Source organism: Heliangelus exortis, chromosome Z (assembly GCF_036169615.1).
Source record: "Heliangelus exortis chromosome Z, bHelExo1.hap1, whole genome shotgun sequence".
Classification (NCBI taxonomy): Eukaryota; Metazoa; Chordata; class Aves; order Apodiformes; family Trochilidae; genus Heliangelus; species Heliangelus exortis.
In genome coordinates, this window is record NC_092454.1 from 10,780,549 (window position 1) to 10,798,821 (window position 18,273).

At 59.1% G+C, this 18,273-nt stretch overlaps 1 protein-coding gene across 1 annotated transcript; it reads left to right on the top strand.

The window, feature by feature from the left end:
- Window positions 1-6,148: 6,148 nt before the first annotated feature.
- TESK1 (testis associated actin remodelling kinase 1) lies at window positions 6,149-17,903 on the top strand. Its single transcript, XM_071730483.1, has 10 exons — window positions 6,149-6,477; window positions 13,300-13,421; window positions 13,562-13,610; window positions 13,775-13,921; window positions 14,097-14,179; window positions 14,535-14,625; window positions 14,870-14,953; window positions 15,309-15,398; window positions 15,537-15,687; window positions 15,950-17,903. The coding sequence occupies exons 1-10, from the start codon at window positions 6,253-6,255 to the stop codon at window positions 16,984-16,986; spliced, it is 2,079 nt and encodes a 692-aa protein (XP_071586584.1). The 5' UTR covers window positions 6,149-6,252; the 3' UTR covers window positions 16,987-17,903.
- The last annotated feature ends 370 nt before the right edge of the window (window positions 17,904-18,273 follow it).

Genomic DNA, 18,273 nt, shown 5'->3' on the forward strand with positions numbered 1-18,273 from the left:
CATCCCTCTCTTTGGGAAGGCAACAACCTTCTATGAGGAAACACCACTTTGCCTGGCCCACTCCTTGTCCAGCAGAAATCCACCAGACTCCAGGGTGAAGAAACAAGCCAGGCCAGGGAGGCAAGTTTCCAGACGGGAAGACGTTTACAGGGAAGTGTGGATGCTGCTTCACCCCCACCATGGGGGAGGTGATGTCTCTGTAAGTCACTGCGAGGAAGGTATCATCCTCCCTTTGGGGGTCTCAGCTACAGGATGCCTGTGGTGGTCTTTCTTCATGAGAGTACAGGCTACAGGGCATCAACACTTACATCCCAGGTGCTGGACTGGTGGTAGCACATTTTCCTTACCCACAGCCTGCAGCACTGGGTCTCTCCTGGCTGTAGTTACCCCAGGAGACCAGTTTGTCCAGTGCTGGTGCAATCATCTGCTGTAGAACATGGGCTCAGCAGGGTGGGGTGATCAACCACCAATGACACAAGTGGACAGAAATTAGGCCACAGTAATCAAAGGCAGTAATGTGCTGTGGTGGCATATAGGTACTGTCTGGAAGCAGGGCTCCAGTGTGCAGGGCCCAGCAGGATCAAATCCCTGCCCTGTTCATCTTAGCTCTACCTTTTTCTGGAGCCTGCAGAGACCCAAGGTTAAAGCAGCACTGCCACCACTTGTCCTGGCTCAAGAACCACTTACTTCTGCTGTTGCTGGCCTGGGAGCACCAGCCTCATATTTGCCACTAACATAGCTGAATAGGACCCCACTCTCCTTCCTTATTTTTGACCTGCTATGGGGTACAAGGCTGCTGTATATGGACAGCCCTGCTCCCTCACTGTATTGTTTTATATGGATGTTCCCACGTGGAACATCACCACAACTCCTTTCCTTCCCCTTGTTGTCATGGCAGACACTAGCACACCTTGTCTGTGCCACACTTCCATGTACACCAGGTTGCAGGAAGATTTTTCTGCCCAGGCCCCATGGAATATGCTGATGTCCTTCCTAGGAGCTCAGGATGTCTTGACTCATGGGAGAGGGCAGGAGATGAGGAAGGCTGGCAGCACTGATCATGAAGCTCACTAAACTTAATGAGATTTCCAACAGCCAGGAGAAGCAATAAAGAGCTGTGATTGAATTGGCTACAAGCAGCAGCACAATGGCAACTTCCACACCTAACACAGCACAGCTGCCTCCTCTCCTCACCCTGGGCCACGCTCCAACCTGTGCTACATCAGCCTGCCCTGCCTGGTCAGGGTCTGGCCAGAGGACAGGGACAAGAGAAGGAGCTGGGAAATGTCCCCTGTCACAAGGAGTGCCCTACCTTGCTGGTGCTTCACTTTCCAGCCCCTCCAGAGCACCACTGTTCACACTGTTCACACACAGCTGTGTGTGGCAGGACAAGGCTGAGGCTGTTGGTTAGTTAATGTAGGGTCCCTAGGGTGGACTCTGCACACGGGTTTGTTCTGTAGGGTCTCTGGCAGGCACTGTGCTGAGCTATGCAAGTCCTCACTGGCCTTTCCCTCCACATTGCTGTGCTGGCTTTGAGTTTCCCCCTGCAGCACTGTCAAGCCCTGCAAATCAAAGGAGAGCAATGAACCACACGTGAAGGCTCTTCCCAAAACCATAAGCCAGGACCCACTGAGACCTCCCAGCTCTGCACCCTGCCCTTCTCTGCAGCAGCTGGTGCCCTGGTCACAGGGTTGCTCTGACCGAGTTGCTCTGACCAGCTCAGCCAAGGCCAGTCCAAGGCAGTGCTCTGATGTGGTCCTGCTCATCCCACCCTCACAGCCACATCAGGCTCTTGGCATGTTTCTGCTCCTGCCTTACGTCTGGCAGAACCACAAGCACTTCAGGGACGCTGCACTATGTCTGAGGAGTATTGCTAATAGCCCAGCAAAGGGCAGGAGATGGAGCAAGGCTGGCACAACCTCCTGCAGTGAGTGTGGAGGTGCTGAGATCCTCACTGCCCAGGGCAAGGCCAGGAGGGCAAGGAGCAGCCCTGTTACGTGCTGGGCAGCCTTGGAGGATGAAAGCATAGCAGGTACTGGGAGATAAGCTGTTCAGGCTGGTTCAGGAGCAGGGTGACAGATGCTGGAAGTGGTAGCATTGCCCCTACCTCTATGGCACAAGGTGACCAGGTCCTGGTGACCAGTGAAGCTCTCTATAGTGCTGGTTCACTACAAGGATGTAATTGTGCCCACATGGCTGCATGCCATGTCCCTGTGGGTCACAGTTGGTGCAGCCAGTGCCAGAGCTGCCTGTCCCACGCTGAGGTGGTGGTTGGTTGAGTTTTTCTTACCCGTGTTCACAAAGTTTTCAAATTCACAGCCACAGGGCTTCCAGAAGAGACACAACCAGCTGAGGGCAGGCACTGGCCACTCAGTCCCCTGCCACACTGTTGTGCAAGGGCACCAGGGTTTGTTTGAGGAGAAGCAGAGCAGAAAGCTGAAACTACTGCCACCATGAAAAGGCAGGGATGGGATATGGATGCTACCTCCACAGATATCATGGTATGGGCACCCAGGTGTGCGAAACATCCGCAGGAGATAACAGGAGGCGGTTGGGCAAGCACTGCCAGATGCTGTGCTGACTCTGCTCATAGAAAAGTAATGACACAATAAATATTTGCAGCCCTCCTGCTGCAGACAACCCCGCATTGGCCTTGAAGCTGGTGTGCTAGGGAGGAAAACGGGGGCAGTAGCAATATAGCTTCACAGTGGGGACCTTACCAGTCCCTGCTGGCAGCTGGATGTGGGATGCAGCATCTTTCAGCCATGGTGCTGGGTGTGGAGCATGATGAGCTCAGCAACACACAGGGAGATGGGAAATGTAGTTCTGATGCATCACCTATTTTGTGTGCTGTTGGGTGTAACCAGATTGAATAAAAAACACGGGGGCTGGGACCTTCACCCTAACACTCCTGGCTCCTTGCACTGACCAGGCCTCCAAGTAGGCTGCAACCCACCCCGATGTGCCCCCAATCTCCTCCTCATCCTTCCTATGGAGCAGAAGAGGGAGATGTTTGTCAGGAACTGGCCCTCTCATAACCAGGGAGCTGGTTGACATGCAGGACATGGGCAGGTGTGGAGAACTGCTAGGTGATGTCTGGTAACATGGGAAAAGAACAGTGGTTGTCAGGGGACAGGGGTGAGATGACACTTAGGGCCAAGATAATGCACCCACATTCTGGGAGAAAGAACCAAAGGGTGTCGGTCATTTGATCCAGTCAGTGCTCCACTCTCCTCTGGGTCTGCACAGCCCCTCCAGGCTGGAGAACCCTCCTGCAACAAAAGTTTGTACCTGCTCTGCCTCAGCTCCATACACTGGCTCTCTGCAGGAATCCTTGGATGTCCACACCCGCCAAGAAGCAGCAGCCATTGATTTTCCTGAATGTTTGCAGAGAAGAAGCTGCAGGTACAGATTGGTCCTTGCACATGGGTGGAGAAGGGTCAACTGCTCCAGGTCTGGCTCTGGAGCCCTGAGAAGGGCAAGTCCTTGGTCAAGGTGAGTTATTGTAGACTGATCCCACCCAGAGCTGTGCTATAAGGATGTGGTGCCACAGGTGCTGGTGTGGAATCATGGTGGGTATGCAGTGAGCAGGATGCTTCCTTGGAAGTCCCCCTGGAGCCCTCAATGCCCTGAACACAGACTGGCCATCCCACTGCCATGGTGTGCCCTGAGCCCTATGGGACATCCCCAGCCCCAACACCTCTCCCTGGGCTTCCTGCTCTGCCTGGGTGATGCACCATTCACACCACACAGGGGAGAATGTTTATTATTCCCTTCTCCCCATGTGAGGGGGAGGATGCAGAGCTCAGACAGAGAAGGACAAAGAGGACACAGTCCCCCTTTTCTTCTCTCTGCAGCTCCACAGAATCAGAGCACAGAAACGGAGACCTCTTTCGTGCTCTTCCTAGGGCTTAAGGAGTTTAAATTTGGGGTTTGCTGTAGGCTCAGCTCATCCTGGCTTTGCATCCAGCTGCCCAGAGCATAGCTGGCTGCACCACAGGAGGGATCTGGGGCGCTGGGGACCTTTAGCCACATCTCAGCTCAACACTGCTGTGCCAGGCAGGAGCAGAGCATGGTGGAAATAGCACAGCAGATTTACAAGTGCTGATGAGAGAAGGGACTGTAAATCCTGCAGCAGCAATTTCCAGAGTCCAGGCTTTCTCCAGGGATTTAATTTATCCATTACAACTTAATTGGATGTAAACCCAGTCACTTGTAAGTAGCAGGAGCACTGAACAAGCAATGGTCCTAAGCTTCTCTCTGCAAGATGCCTCACCAGGACTCCCCATATCTTCTGCAGTGCCTTGACCCTCAGGTCATGCTGCTCACATGTGTCCAAGGGAAGGGAGAGGCAATATTTGCACTCCTTCTGGTCCCAGCTGATCTGGCTTTGCTCCTCTTGAGCAGTACCACTGAGCAGCTGGAGGTAACTGGGCTGTGGGGCAGCAGGCTGCTCAGGTTTTGGATACCAGGGATGAGCCCAGGCAGGCAGTGAAGGCACCTGCTGTCACCTAAGCAGCTGCAGGTGGCCATTGCAGTGTCCTGTCCCCACATAAAGACACTTTGTGACCCACACTGGAGGCCCATGAAGCTGCTCCTGTCATTCTGTCTGGCTGTTGTCAGCAGGACAAACACATGAGGCTTGGGAAGCCCAAGAAGGTGCTTCCCCATGGGTGCAGCAGCATCCCTGGCACATGCCCTGGCAGGCAGAGGGACTGGGCTAGAGCAGTCCTGGTGAGGAAGGCAATGGCTCAGACCCCAGAGATAGGGACTGGCAAAGCCCCAGCCTCGGGTTCTGACTCCTCACATGTAGGAAACTTGCCTTGGACAGACCCAGTCCCTGCTGTGAACCTGGAATAGCAAAATTGCCAGGTGTTCCTAGGGGTCTGCTCCTACTGCAGATGTCAGATGCTCTGTTAACCTGCTCTAGCTTTCAGGGTTATTCTCCCTCCTGGGATAAGGAAGAAAACTTACAGCTTTCGGGTCTATGGCCCATGGTCTCTGTGCTGTGTTTGGTGGCACCTAGAGCCAAGCACAGGCCAAAAACTGCCACACCTTGAGACACTCCACATGGAAAGAAGGGAAAGCAGCTAGAGTGGTGCAGGGCATACAGAGCCATCTGTAACCAGGGAGTCAGCTGGAGATGGCACAAGGGGCGGATGCCAAGGAGAGCAACAGGGAAATGTGTGGGACAGAGCAAGGACAGATCCAGGTGCTGGGAGTCCCAGGGAGGGAAGGACAGGACAGATCATCCTCAGAGCAGGGAAAAGGGATGGGGGGGAAGGAGAGGGAAGCAGGAAGCAGGAGGAAACCAGGGAGAAGTGGGAGAGCCCAGGAAAAGGTGAAAGAGGTTCAAGAAGCACTGGGCACGCTGGTATAGGGATGCTGTGCTTCCCAGCTGCTCCAGAGGACAGATCCCACAACCCCCAGGACAATGTTCAAGCAGGGGTGGGTGCAGGGAGGAGCAGATTCTCACATCCACAGCATCCATCCAGCCTGGTGATGGCTGTGAGGAGAGATGGGAGCCTGTACCCGTGGGTCTCATCCTGGCAGCAGGATATGTGAGGAATTGGCTGGTATGGGGATAGATGTCTGCAAAGATCAGATCCCCATGTCCTTGGTCCATCCGCTCAGGCACTGTGAGGAAAAAGAGTCCCATAGCTACAAGGATGTTCTGAGCAGGGCCCCGGGGAGAACGAGTATCCTGCACTTGCAATGGGCATCCATCCAGGTGGGATCCCGGGGACAGAGAGTCCTAGGTCTACAAGGCAGGACCCGGGATAGGACAGGATCAGAGCTCTGCGTCCACGGGGTCTGTCCAAGCCCCGCACAGGCGGCGCAGATCCCCAAACCTCAGAAGCAGCCATCTCGGCACCCCACAGCCCTGCAGGGGGGCGACGCCGCTGCATGGGAACATCAGGGCGGGCGGGGCAGGGAGGGGCGTGTCGGGGGGGGGAGGCTCCGGCAGCTCTCGCTACGGGTCCCAAGGAGTTAAGAGCTGTCCCCGCCCCGTCCCCGCCCCACCGGTGCCAGCGCTGCCTCGGGGTGGCGGAGGCACAGCGACGGGCCGCGGCGGGGGGTCAGGCCGCTGGCGGGCCATGGTGGCCGTGCGCCCCGCCACCCCGCGCCGCCGCTAGCATCGCCCCGGAGAGGGGGGAACGTGGACCGGGGTGGTGGGGGGGGCTTGGGGAGAAGGGTCCAGTCACGGGTGGGCAGCGCCCCAGCCACGGGGCTGCCCGGGCGGGGATGTGAATGGCGCTGAGGGTGCTCGGCGGGACCGACATGGAGTGGGAGAAGCTGCCGCGGCGTCCCGGGGAGGGCGAAGCACCCGGGGAAGCGGCGGGGCCGTGGCCGGGCTGCGGGCGGCTGCGGCCCTCCTCGTACCGGGCGCTGCGCAGCGCCGTCTCCACCCTGGCGCGCATCGACGACTTCTACTGCGAGAAGATCGGGGCCGGCTTCTTCTCCGAGGTCTTCAAGGTGTGCGGGGCGGGAAGCGGGTATGGCGGTCCCCAAGGCATCCCGCCGGGTTTGGGCATCCCGCCAGGGAGCGCCGGCTCCCGCGCAGCGCTGGGGTGGGGAGATTGGAGGAAGGGAGGAAGGGGGTGGGTGGGTCTGCGCCCCTTGACTGCCCCCCGGCCCCGAGCCCTGGTAGCTGGGTGAGGTCCGAGAGGATGGTGCGAGGCGGTGCTGTGGGGCGGGGAGAGCCCGGTCCCTGTCGGGGATGTTGTTCTCCATCCCTCCGTGCAGGGGGAGGGGAACGCCGGTTCTGTTTACAGCCCGGGGAGGCTGAACGTTCTGAAGCCGGGCCGTGGGGGGCGGTCGGGGCAGCAGTGGGATGGCGAGCAGCCCAGCCCCGGGGACCTTTGTCAAAAGCCTGACACCGCCAGGCCCGGTGTGCCTGGGTGTGCCTGTGAAAAGGGGTGCAGTCAGAGTCTTCAGCCACTCCGGGGTGGTTTCCAGCCTTTGCTGTGCTTGTTCCAGTATTTGGGGGGCAGGTGGGTGTGTGGGAACCCCCACAGAAGCCTCCTGAAGGTGACCAGGTCTGGGAGAGGGGTGTGATTCGGCAGAGCAGCACGGGGACTGGCATCAGGCTGGCACCACGGAGCCGGCTTTGTCACCCGTCGTCTCTGGGACTGCCAGAACAGAGGTTCCCATGTGTGACCCACAGCCTGGTTAGGAGTCCGTGAGTGCTGGTGGGGTGCTCTGAGTCCCAACACCATGGCAGAGGTGCACAGCCACGGTGCCCGGCCAGCCACATGGTGCTTCAGGGGAAAAAGGGCTGTGCCATGGCCACCTGTCCCCAAACCAGGAGAGGTGTGTGTGCACACATTGTTCTCATCCCAGGCATCACTTCAGGTGTCACAATCTGTTGGACAAGCACTGATCCTAAGCTGTGTTTCTAGTGGTGTTGCTACCCTCAAAGAGCATCTTTGGGCTGGGCAGGACCCCTGCCACCTCTGATCACAGTCACCATGGTCCCAAGGACCTCTGTGCTACATCCCTTGCATGGGACCATGCTCCCACATGCAGCACAGCTGAGTGGCCCATGTCCCAGCAGGAACCTTGTGTCCCTCTCCAACCGTGGTGCCTTTCCCCATATCATCAAGGAGACCCCAAAATACAGCAGCCACAGGAGAGGTGTCCTGAAAGGGCCATGGTGGGCATGCAGAGGGTTCCCTGTCCTCCATGCTCCCTCCAGCCCCTGTGGAGCCATGACCTTCCCATTGGCCAGGTTCCTGCTATTGATCTCTGGCTTGGAGCACGCAGCAGCACCTCAGAGCAGAGGGAGGCATTTAATAATGCCAGGCGTGGATACGGCTCTTTAATAATGGATGCTTCTGTGTCTTGGCCAGGCCACGATCTCTCCTTGCCTTCCTGGTATGGCCCTGCAGGAGCCACAAAATGCTCCATCTCCCACCCGTTGTTCATGTTCTTGTGGGGCTGTTTGCACATAGGATTTGGGGGAGTGGTGGAAGTTGGGCAGTGGGAACAGGGTGAGGCAGCAGGAGCCAACGTGTGTGTGCTGGAGACGAGACAGGGGCAGGAGGGGGCCAGATGGGGCTTTGTGCTCGTGTGGTGGGTTGCATCCAAGATCTCAGCAGGATGGTGGGGCAGGCCTGGGATTTGAGTTGGGGTTTGGCTGCCTGAGCTTGCAAGGAGGATGGAGCTTGGCAGGGCAGGACCTGTTTTCCTCCCACCTCTCTTGTTCCTGCTGTTGCTTTCTGTGGCTGTGGGCACTTGCAGCGCCCTCCTTCATGAGGCTGCAGAGTGCTGCCTCATTCCAGCTTTGTGGATGTAGGGGACAGGGAGGGGACCTGGACATCTCTGTCGTTGTGCAGGTAGCACAGGTTGTGCAGCTGAGCCAGGGCCTGGCAGGGTGCTGGGGTACCAGCGTGGCCATGTGTCTGTTCTCAGTGCCAAAGCCAAAGGGGTCAGTGTGTCTAATCCCTGGTGTCCTAAGCCTGCTCCTGGGTTGAGCCCTGCCCCATTCCAGACAAGTGCTTCTCTCAGAAAGGCTGTGCGGACCGGACAGGAGATACTGGTGACAAAAAGCTGCCCTTTTCTCCCCAGGGATTGTTCCTAGCTGATCCCCTGCTGTGCTGTATGCAGAGCTGGGCTGTTTTGCTCTGGAGCAGCTGGTTCCCGTTGCCTTTCCTGGTGTGATTTCAGATACGTTGTTTTCTTGGGCAAACAGACAATGCAGCGAGCTGCCTCTCCACCTCCAATAGACTGAGCAGATTGAGCTGGGCGTGTTTGTGCCAGACATCTTCTCCAGCCCTTAAACCACTGTTGCATCTCTTCCCCACACCCTTCTCTTACTTTCCACCATGTGGTCTGCACCAAAAACTGGAGATGTGGGCAGGATCCTGGCTTTGCTCTCCTGCGGGCTATATCCAGAGGTCTTCACTGATCCTACGTGCACCTTACACCCAGCTCTCAGTGCTTCACGTCCTCTTGGAGATGCTGATTCTGTCCTTTGGTGTACTCAGCCCAGTGCCCCAGTTCCATGGTGCCAGGGGCAGGGTGAGGGGGTAGCAGGGAGGGGATTAGTGGTTCCCAGCACTGGCAGAGCTCAGGAGAGGGCTTCCACACTGCTGCCATCCGCCTACCTTTGCTAACTTCCCCGCCAACCTTTGAGAATTTGTATTTACTCCGATTTACCCATGCAGCTAATGACATAACTCCCTGTCTCTTATCTGCTGCCCTTCATCAGTGGACCTTGCCTTGTTTTACAAAGGAGGGTGGAGCAGTGTGACATAGATGGGGAGACTAAGGCAGGCGGGGAGGAAGTGAATTTGCCAAGGTCAGCCAGCCACGGCGAGGCCGGGAGCAGCCCTGGCCTTGCTGTCGCTGCTCTGGAGCCCCAGGCACTGGAAACACAATGTGCTGACTAGTCCAGGACCTGCTGGCACCCCTCCTGAGCTGTCACAGGGTGTGTTCCAGACTTGCTGGTGACATCTGGCAATGCTCTGGCTCCTGCTGTGCCCATGGTGCCACACCTGGAAATGCAGGAGGTGAGGGCTGCTGGTGCTCTGGCGTTCTTCAGGAGCAAGTGCTGTGTGCCCTGCTCGTTTTGCTTCCCTGGAGGAAGCCTACCTCGACCATATTCTCTTTCCCAGTGAGCAGGTTTTCCAGTCCCACCCAGCAGAAGACCTGTTGTGCTACTGGTATATCCCCAGCAGCTCAGACACAGCTGTTGTGGATTGCTGTGGGATTACCGGCGGCATTGCTCGCTCCCCTGCCTGCCCTCCCATCTTCCCCTCCCTGCTGGAGAACAGGGATGCAGGGCCAGGGGTGCAGGGTGATGTCCCTGTGTGTCTTGTGCCTTTCCAGTGCAGGGTCGGGACAGGGGGAGGTGTGTCGAGTGGGGTGATATGCAAGTGTGGGGTGCAGGGATGCTGGCTGCTGAGACCCCGGGGTGTGGGGGACTGGTGGGACAGCTGCCCCCCTTGTCTAGACAGGAGTGCCGGCTGCAGGGAGGGAGCAGGCCGTCTGCTCACCCTGATTAGCATGCTCTTTAAATAAGACTCTAATTTCCGCTGTTAAAAGAGCTCAGATCCCTTGTGCCCAGGCTGGGGCCGCAGCCAGCCCTGTCCCATCCCCCAGCTCTGTGCGCTGGCAACAGATGGGATGGGGGCCGAAATGCTGCGTGACCCCCCCCCCCCCTCACACCCCACCGCAGCTCCACCGTGGTGTCCCCACAAAGCAGCCAACTGAGGGGCCGTGTGGGGTGCTGGGGGGCATCAGTGAGGGGCTTGGTTCATAAGTGAGAGCTTGTCCTCCCCCATACCCCGGCATGGCTGTCTGGCTGAGCTCAGCTCCAGGGAATGCGCTGGGATTCCTGGGCATCATGCCAGAGTGTGGAGAGGCAAGGGGGAACACCGTCCTGCCCAGGATGGCTCTGCTGCCCGATGACTTCTCTGGGTGGTGGCTGGGGGGAAAACCCCCTTAGTGTGGGCCCTTCCCCCCCAGCCAGGGTCTTGGATTGCTCCTTTCTTTGCTGTGCCTGCTTCTTCTCGGTGCAAGGCTGGTGCTAGCATCCAGGCAGACTGGGTAAACTGGCCCCCAATGTGTGGGAGGCAGTGGAAAACCCAAGAGTGTTTTCTCCCTTCCCTGCCAGGCCAGGCAGGGGCTGTCCTGGGACTCTGGAAAACAATCTCGGAGTGCTGGACACCCTCAGGGGGGTCGTGCTCAATGTGCATTGAGCTGGGGCTGCCCTCGAAGCCTCATGGAGCACTCCAGGCCCCCGGGGATGGAGCTCTGGAGAAGGGTAACCAGGCTGTGCTGTGCTTGCCGGGGGCTCCTGGGTTTTCTGGGAGAAATCCCATGGGAAAGACTTTCACCAAACCTTTCCTCCCCCAGGATTAAAGCGTTAAGGCACCACATGGCTGCACTCAGACCTGACCCAGCCCACTGCAGTAACAGGAGGCTTGTTAATGAGAAATTAAGCCAGGAGCACATCCTGGTTATGGAGGGGAAGGGGAGGGAGGCAGGAGGGGGGAAGTAGGGAGGTGGGAGGGGCGGGGGGACTGCTCCCTGATGCAGGGATACTGCTGGTGGCCCGGACCCAGCTAGCCCTACATTCCAAGGCCATCGAGTGCCAGCCCTGTGCGTGCCACCCGGCATTTCCACCGTGGGTGCCGGAGCCTTGCCACCCGCAGCCATGCTCAGGGGCTGAGCCCGCCTGTGCTGTCGAGCCGGGTCTCCTGGCGCCGGGTCCTGGTGCCAGCCAAACCAACCGAGCCAGTCCTGCCAGCCCCACGCAGCGTGGGAAGGGAAGGGAAGGCAGCTCTGCCGCCAGCGAGATGAGTTGGGAATGCTGGGCTTTGCTGGGCAGCACACAGCACCAGGGGCACTGGTGCTTCTCCAGGCTCTGGCTCCTTTGTCCCTGACTCTGCAGGGAGTTTTGGCCAGGCAGGTCTCACTCCTTAAAGCCTCCACAGCCACTGGAGCCAGGCTGGGAGCCCTGTTATTGAGACTGGTGCTGCTTCCAGCTTCCCAGTGCATGTGGATGGGCTGGAAGGAAAGCAGGGATGGTGGGGATGGGGTAGGGGTGCCTTCAAGGTGTGGACAGGGAGCTCTAGGACACCAGGACAGGGATGGTATCCATGTCAGGCACTGTAGGGTAGTGATGGGGTAGGCTGAGCTGAGCAGTGGGCATGAGTAGGACCCAGAGTGCCACCAGATGGAGTGTGTACCCTGGGTGTGTACAGAGCTGGAGGAGCCATGCTCCCCACGGAAGCAACATTGCTGTCACCCTGGGATGGGTTTTGCCTTCAGCGAGGAGACATGGTGGGAACCCATCCTCCCTTTTTGCACCACGGTGGGGGCCAGGTTAAAGGACCCAGATGGCAGGTGTCTGGGGTGCCCCCTCCTCACTTGTGCAGGGTCCACCCTGGTCTCTGCTGCTACAGCTCTCAGGCAGGGGTTCCAGGCTGGCTGGCTGGAGCTGGCTGGAGGTGACACAGGTGTAACCAGAGCAGGATGCCCAGGGGCAGGCAGCTACTGAATTATTCAGAGCTTCTCAATGAATTCAGTGAGCTGGGGTGGCATGGCCAGGTCACATTGGATGATTATTGCCTCTGACTTTCATTCTGCCCAGGGTTGTCCTTGGTTCCCCTAGACATGCCCAGGGATCTTAATAAAACACTGATTTCAACCCCAGACCCTTTGTGGGTGCGGTCTGCTTCCCATCCCCTGAGTACTGGGTGCTGGATGGGTCCCCATCTCAGCATGCACCCCAGGACCTTGTTTCACTAAAGCAATGCCAGCTGTGGAGTGAGAACAGAACCTCAGAGGGCCCACGCCACCAGCAGCCTCCCCCCTGCCACGATGGGGACAGGGGCTGGGTTGCGAGCAGGATAGGGGACAATGAGTACCCTGCCTTTGGCCAGACCCTGGGTGTTTTGCCCAGGGAGGCAATTCCTGTGGTGCGGGGCAGACCACGGGCTGGCACCAGCACAGCAGCCTCAACCAGCATTGACTAAAAAGGAGAAGAGCAGGGAGCTGACGGCAGTGTCGAGGAATGCCTGCGCCTCCACACACAGCCCGGCGTGTGCTGGGGGGCAGCTGGGATCTGCCAGGGTGTCTCCCACACCAGCTGCTGCTCTGGAGGGAGGGGGGTCCCACCCCACCCCCTGAGCCTGCTCAGGAGGGGATGTTCAGCACAGTGCAGAGGCAGGGGATCCCATGGTCATCTGTCACCCTGCACGTAGCGGGGGGCTGCAGAAGGAGGGGGGTGTCTGTCCTTGCCTGTGCTTCCAGCTGTTGTTCCTGGAGGGGGGCCAGGGCCCCAGCTCGAATGACAGCGTTGGGCTGTAAATATACAGTCTTGTCCCTGTGCCGTGCCCTGTGGGGCTAGGGTCATGCATCAGGGCAGTGTCAGCCCATCCCAGGACTGGTTTGAAGTCATCTACCCCATGTCTGGCTGGGAGGTACTGACTCAAAAAAAGGCCTCTCTACTGCACCTCAGTCCTGCATCTACCTGTCCTTGAAGCAGGGTTGGGGGCTCAGCTTGCAGGAGCTGCTATTGCCTTTCTGGGCAGTGTAGTGTGGTGGGGGGAGTGGAACTAACAGGGTGCCCCAGGGGGGATGGACATGTGTGTCATGAGCACTGGGGGTCCCTGGGGTGCTGCTGTGCTAGGAGACCCTCCCCTTTCTGTCCCTGAGGTGCTCCATGCCTTGGGTGTGTGGGGTGCTCATCTCCTACCCCTAAGGCTGGGTTGGGTGCTGGGTGCAGGCTGGTGTCCAGAGGGGATGTGGAGATACAGGCCCAGCCACCCCTACGCCCCGCTGCAGGTGCGGCACCGCCAGTCAGGGCAGATCATGGTGCTGAAGATGAACAAGCTGACCAGCAACCGGGCCAACATGCTGCGGGAGGTGCAGCTGATGAATCGCCTCTCACACCCCAACATCCTCAGGTGGGAGCTGCTCCCCTGCTACCCATCTCCATTGCAACCCTTTCCCCAGCAGGGTGTGTTTGGAGCATCCACTGCTGCTGGATGAGCTCCCGGGGCTGGTGCCCCTTGTGCCCCACTCTCATGTCTCCTCTGTCTTGCAGGTTCATGGGGGTGTGTGTACACCAAGGACAGCTGCATGCACTGACAGAGGTGAGAGCAGGGCAGTGGCCCTGAGTCTCAGCGTTCTTGCAGGCTTGGGAAGGGGACACTGATGGCTGTGGAAACACTTTCTCAGCCTGTGGCACATGTGCAGGGCAAGGTCTACTGAGGGGGGAGGGGTCACAGTGATGTGATGTCCTGGCTCTTCCCATCAGTACATCAACGGTGGGAACCTGGAGCAGCTGCTGGACAGCCCTGTGCCCCTGTCCTGGTCCATGCGTGTCAAGCTGGCCCTCGACATTGCCCGTGGCCTGCGCTACCTGCACTCCAAGGGCATCTTCCACCGTGACCTCACCTCCAAGGTACGGGATGCTCCAAGGCATCTCATTGCTCTTGTCCCACACCCATGTGGGGCTTCCCCAGGCATGGTGAGCTCTGGGGAGCAGGAGGCCATGCTGTGCCAGGGCATCCTGGTAGTGGTTGCTAGCCAGGCAGGACTGGCATGGTCGGTGTGACAGAGCCCTCCTGTGTCCCCAGAACTGCCTGGTGCGCTGCGAGGCCAATGGCTACACGGCTGTAGTGGGTGACTTCGGCTTGGCAGAGAAGATCCCCACCTACAGGTGCGTGGGCAGTGTCCATCCCCATCCTTGGAGTGAGAGGTTTTCCAGCCCACTTGGAGCAGGATCTGGGGAGAGATGGACATTTGGGATGCAGCTAGAAGGCCAGGAATGAGGGACAGTGGGGATGGTCCAGCAGTGGGATCTTGGGGTCAGGTGGATATGTTTTGGGCTAGCTTGAAGGGGATGGAGAAGGGGATGGTGTGACTGGGAAGGAGAGCTCATGGGATGTATGGAGGAGGCTTAGCCTAGGCAGGGAGGTGGAGATGACAATCCAGACTTGCCCTAGCAATGAATAGTGTGTTGGAAAGGGGCAGGGGGCTGAGGGCAGCCCCTGATGTCCTTTCATGTCTCCTAGTGAGGGTTGTGAGAAGGAGCCACTGGCTGTGGTGGGCTCCCCATACTGGATGGCTCCTGAGGTGCTGCGAGGGGAGATCTACAACGAAAAGGTGAGGAGGCTCTGTGACTGCCGCGCGTGGGGCTGTGTCCAGCCGGGTACCACCAGGGCTTTGCAGGATTCTGCACGGTGGGGGCAGTGAGGCACATGGAGGGAAGGAACAGGGCTGTGGGGCCCCCTGGTGGGGAGGTGGCAGGGCCCCTGGCAGGGCTCCATGGGGGGCAAGGAGGGGCTGTGTGTTCACAAAAAGGTGGGCAGATCACCCTGTGGCTGCAGTGACTCCCTGCTCCCTGCAGGCCGATGTGTTTGCATACGGCATCATCCTCTGCGAGACCATCGCCCGCGTCCCCGCTGACCCCGACTACCTGCCCCGCACTGAGGTGACTCCTGGGGATGGGGATGGCATAGGGGGGGCAGTGGGCAGTGACACCGGGGCTGGGGCTGCTTTGCCAAGTGAGGGGTGCCATGCTTCTGTGGAGAAGCTGCCCTGCGTCTTGGGGCAGGGGTGCTGGTGTTCCAGATGTCTCCCAGCAGCAAGTGCTGCTCCCTAGGGAGGGCTGCTCTCTACCAGTAACCTGTCCTTGGAGCCTGGAGTCAGACCAAGTGGGAGAAGGGGGTGATAGCATTCAGGCAGAGAGCGGGAGGAATCTGTGCGCCAGCATCCCCCAACCTTGACCTAACTTGGAGGAAATGCCAGAGCCCCCAACCTCACTACTCCTCATTTCCCTGGCACAGGATTTTGGCCTGGACATCGCCACGTTCCGCACCATGGTGGGAATCGACTGCCCGGCAGCCTTCCTCCAGCTCACTTTCCACTGCTGCAGTGTGAGCCTCCCTCCAGTCTCAGCTGGGGCAGGACAGGGAGATGTTGGGGGAGAGGCAGGGAGCTGTTTCTGTTGGGCAGGGCTCTCTGGGGTGCTGGGGTGGGCTGCACAGCTCACCCGTAACCCCTCTTGCTCACAGATGGAGCCCACCTCCCGCCCCTCGTTCCTGGAAATCACTCAGTGCCTGGAGGTTGTCCTGCAGCACCAGCTGGGCTTGGAGGGCACTGGGACCACCCTCTTCAGCACTGGGGAGAGCCTGCCCACGCCTAGCACAGCAGCTGCACACAATGGTACGTGGGTGTCCCAGGGACAGGCCTTATGGGGGATGCAAGGAGAGGGGATGTGGGGTGTCCCATTAGCCCACAGCCATCCCATCTTCCCCGTAGGGGAAGGAGGCTGGGGTTGCACAAGGTCTGCGGGATGGAACCAGTCACTGTTCCCCTCCCCGGGGGTTGTGCCCCTGGGTTGTTGGGTCCCCAGCACCCATGACACCTCATGGTCCCCACCTGGAGCTGCTGGCAGCTGGTGACATGCTCCTGTCCATGTGCCCAGGGGTAGCCGGGAGGGCAGCCGGATGCACCAAGCAGTCCCCCCTGCGTGAGCTGGGGACGCAGCACCTGCAGCCAGACCAGCGCCTGTCCCGCAGCCAGTCTGACATGTTCCCCCCCAAATCCCCTTCCCTGCTGCGGCCGCCGGAGCCTTACAGCGGGGCCAGGACCAAGGAGACATCCCCCCGTGTCAACCCCTTCTCCCAGCGTGAGGACCTGAAGGGGGGGAAGATCAAGCTCTTTGACACACCGAGCAAGTCGGTCATCTCGCTCACCTTCGACCTGCCACCTCCCGCCCCACTCCAGCTCAGCACCCCCGTGACACCCGAGCCTGCCGTGGAGGTGCAGTGTGACTTCTCGTCCCCCACTGCCACCCCCCGTAGATGCCACTCACTGCCCTCCTCCCCCGAGCTGCCACGCCGGGAGGGCCCGGTGCTGGGTGTGGATTTTTGCCACCTCAACAACAGCCCCCAGCCCCCTGCCCTCCTTCCTCCTCCAGCTCGGGGGCGAGCCTCCCCCTCCAGCCCCAGGGCGGAGGAGCGGATGGACTACGGTTCCGACAGCCTCGAGCCACCGCAGCCCCCCCTGCCACCCCCCAACAACAACTTCATCCGCACGGCATCCTCGGGTGCCCAACCCTGGCAGCCGGATCCAAGAGCCCCCAATGGGCTCCTCTTCAACAACAACCACGTGGTGGCCAGCAAACCCCTGGCCTGGGGCAGCGGGCTGGAGCACGGCTTCTCCGAGCTGAGCATCTCCTGTGCGGCTGCGCTGGAGCGGACGGAGCGCTCGGTCATGCTGCCCGGGCACAGCTCTGGTGTGGTGCTGGAGCAGGATGAGGTGCTGCCCTGCCCTGGCTGCTGCTTGGGGCCCTTCAGCTTCACCTCCTTCTGCCACCGGCCAGCACCGAGCCCACCTCGCTACCAGAACCTCAACTGCGAGCCCAAGAGCCTCCTCTGTCATGACCGGGGACACCACCAGAAAGTCCCGGGGTCAGTGCTGGCAGAGCCCAGCCTGAAGCTGCCGGAGGCACAGTCCTAGTGCCAGGGATCTCTGGGGAGCATGGCTGTGTCCAGCTGCCCCTCAGACCCCCCCTGAGGAGGTGCAGGGGCCCAGTGCATTCCCACCTCCTCACTTGATCTGTTGCTGGTGGTCACTGGTGGCTGTGGTGCCTTGGCTGCTACAGAGCTGCCCAGGCACTCGAGCACCCATCCCACTAGGATCAGCCTTGGGGATCTGCGGGGAGCCCCAGGGGTGGGCTGGGTCCCTGCCAGGGACTGAAGTGCAATAACACCCCTGCCCTGAGCAGGCTCCAGCACTGCCCTATGTGGCAGGGCTGGTCCCCTGTGGGGTCCCTGGAGCTCAAACCCTGGACATAGGACTCTCCCTCCAGGAGCTCACTGAGCCTGCACCCCCAGGAGAACCAAGAGCCCCCCCTGCAGCCCCCCAGGCTGGGGGGGGTGAGCAGGGCTGGGCAGAGGGGGTCAGCATGTGTATGTGAGTGTTTGGGGATACTGTGGGGCTGGTGGGTGTCCCTGTGCTTCCCCACAAATGGGGAGCACAGCCTATCCACAGTGGGGAGGGGTATGCAGGGGGCCAGGAGAAGGGCGATGCCCATGGGGCAGTGCATGGGAAGGATTGCCAGCACTGGGGTTGCCTCTGGCCACCCAAAGCTGAGGGTTGGGTGCTGAGCCGGCACAGCACCCTGCATCCCCCTGGTACACAGGGCTGCAGTGCCATCCTGGCACAGGGGATAAGGGGCTGGTGGGCAGCTTGGCCAGGCTGCCCTGCCCCTGGCAAGGGTGGGAGCCGGCTTTCCTCCCTCCTGCACAATGCACTGGTGAATGCAGAACTATTGTGGTTTGGTTTTTTTTAATATTATTAATAATAATAATAATTGCTAGTAATATATACCCAGCTTATTTAAAGTGTTCAATAAAAACTGAATGTCCCAGCAACTCAGGCTGCTGCTTTTGTCTCATGGATACACATCAGACACAGAGGGGAGCCCAACCCCAAAGGATTGCTTCAGGGGAGCCCCTCAGGGACAATAAGCCAACATGGCTCAACCCAACACCTCAGTGACCCCATAGTGGCCATCTCAGTTGAACTGGCTTTGGTTAAATCCCATGTATAATTTATATTCTGTGAGTTAGCATCATGTTTGCAGTGGTACACAAGAAAGCAAAGAGCCAACAAGCTGTGTCACTTTATTGCTACATGGTGGGTTTATCCACTGGACAAGACAGGACACATGCCACCTCCAAAAAGCCTGCCTTCAGCAAGCAAGCTATTAATCACACAGCAATTAATCAACTATATATGGCA

Bases quoted from the DNA above. Each gene is read 5' to 3' on its own strand.
- TESK1 (XM_071730483.1), top strand. From the start codon at position 6,253: ATGGCGCTGAGGGTGCTCGGCGGGACCGACATGGAGTGGGAGAAGCTG. The intron at 14,180-14,534 runs GTGCGTGGGCAG...CATGTCTCCTAG, and splicing joins GAGAAGATCCCCACCTACAG to TGAGGGTTGTGAGAAGGAGC. The intron at 15,399-15,536 runs GTGAGCCTCCCT...TCTTGCTCACAG, and splicing joins TCACTTTCCACTGCTGCAGT to ATGGAGCCCACCTCCCGCCC.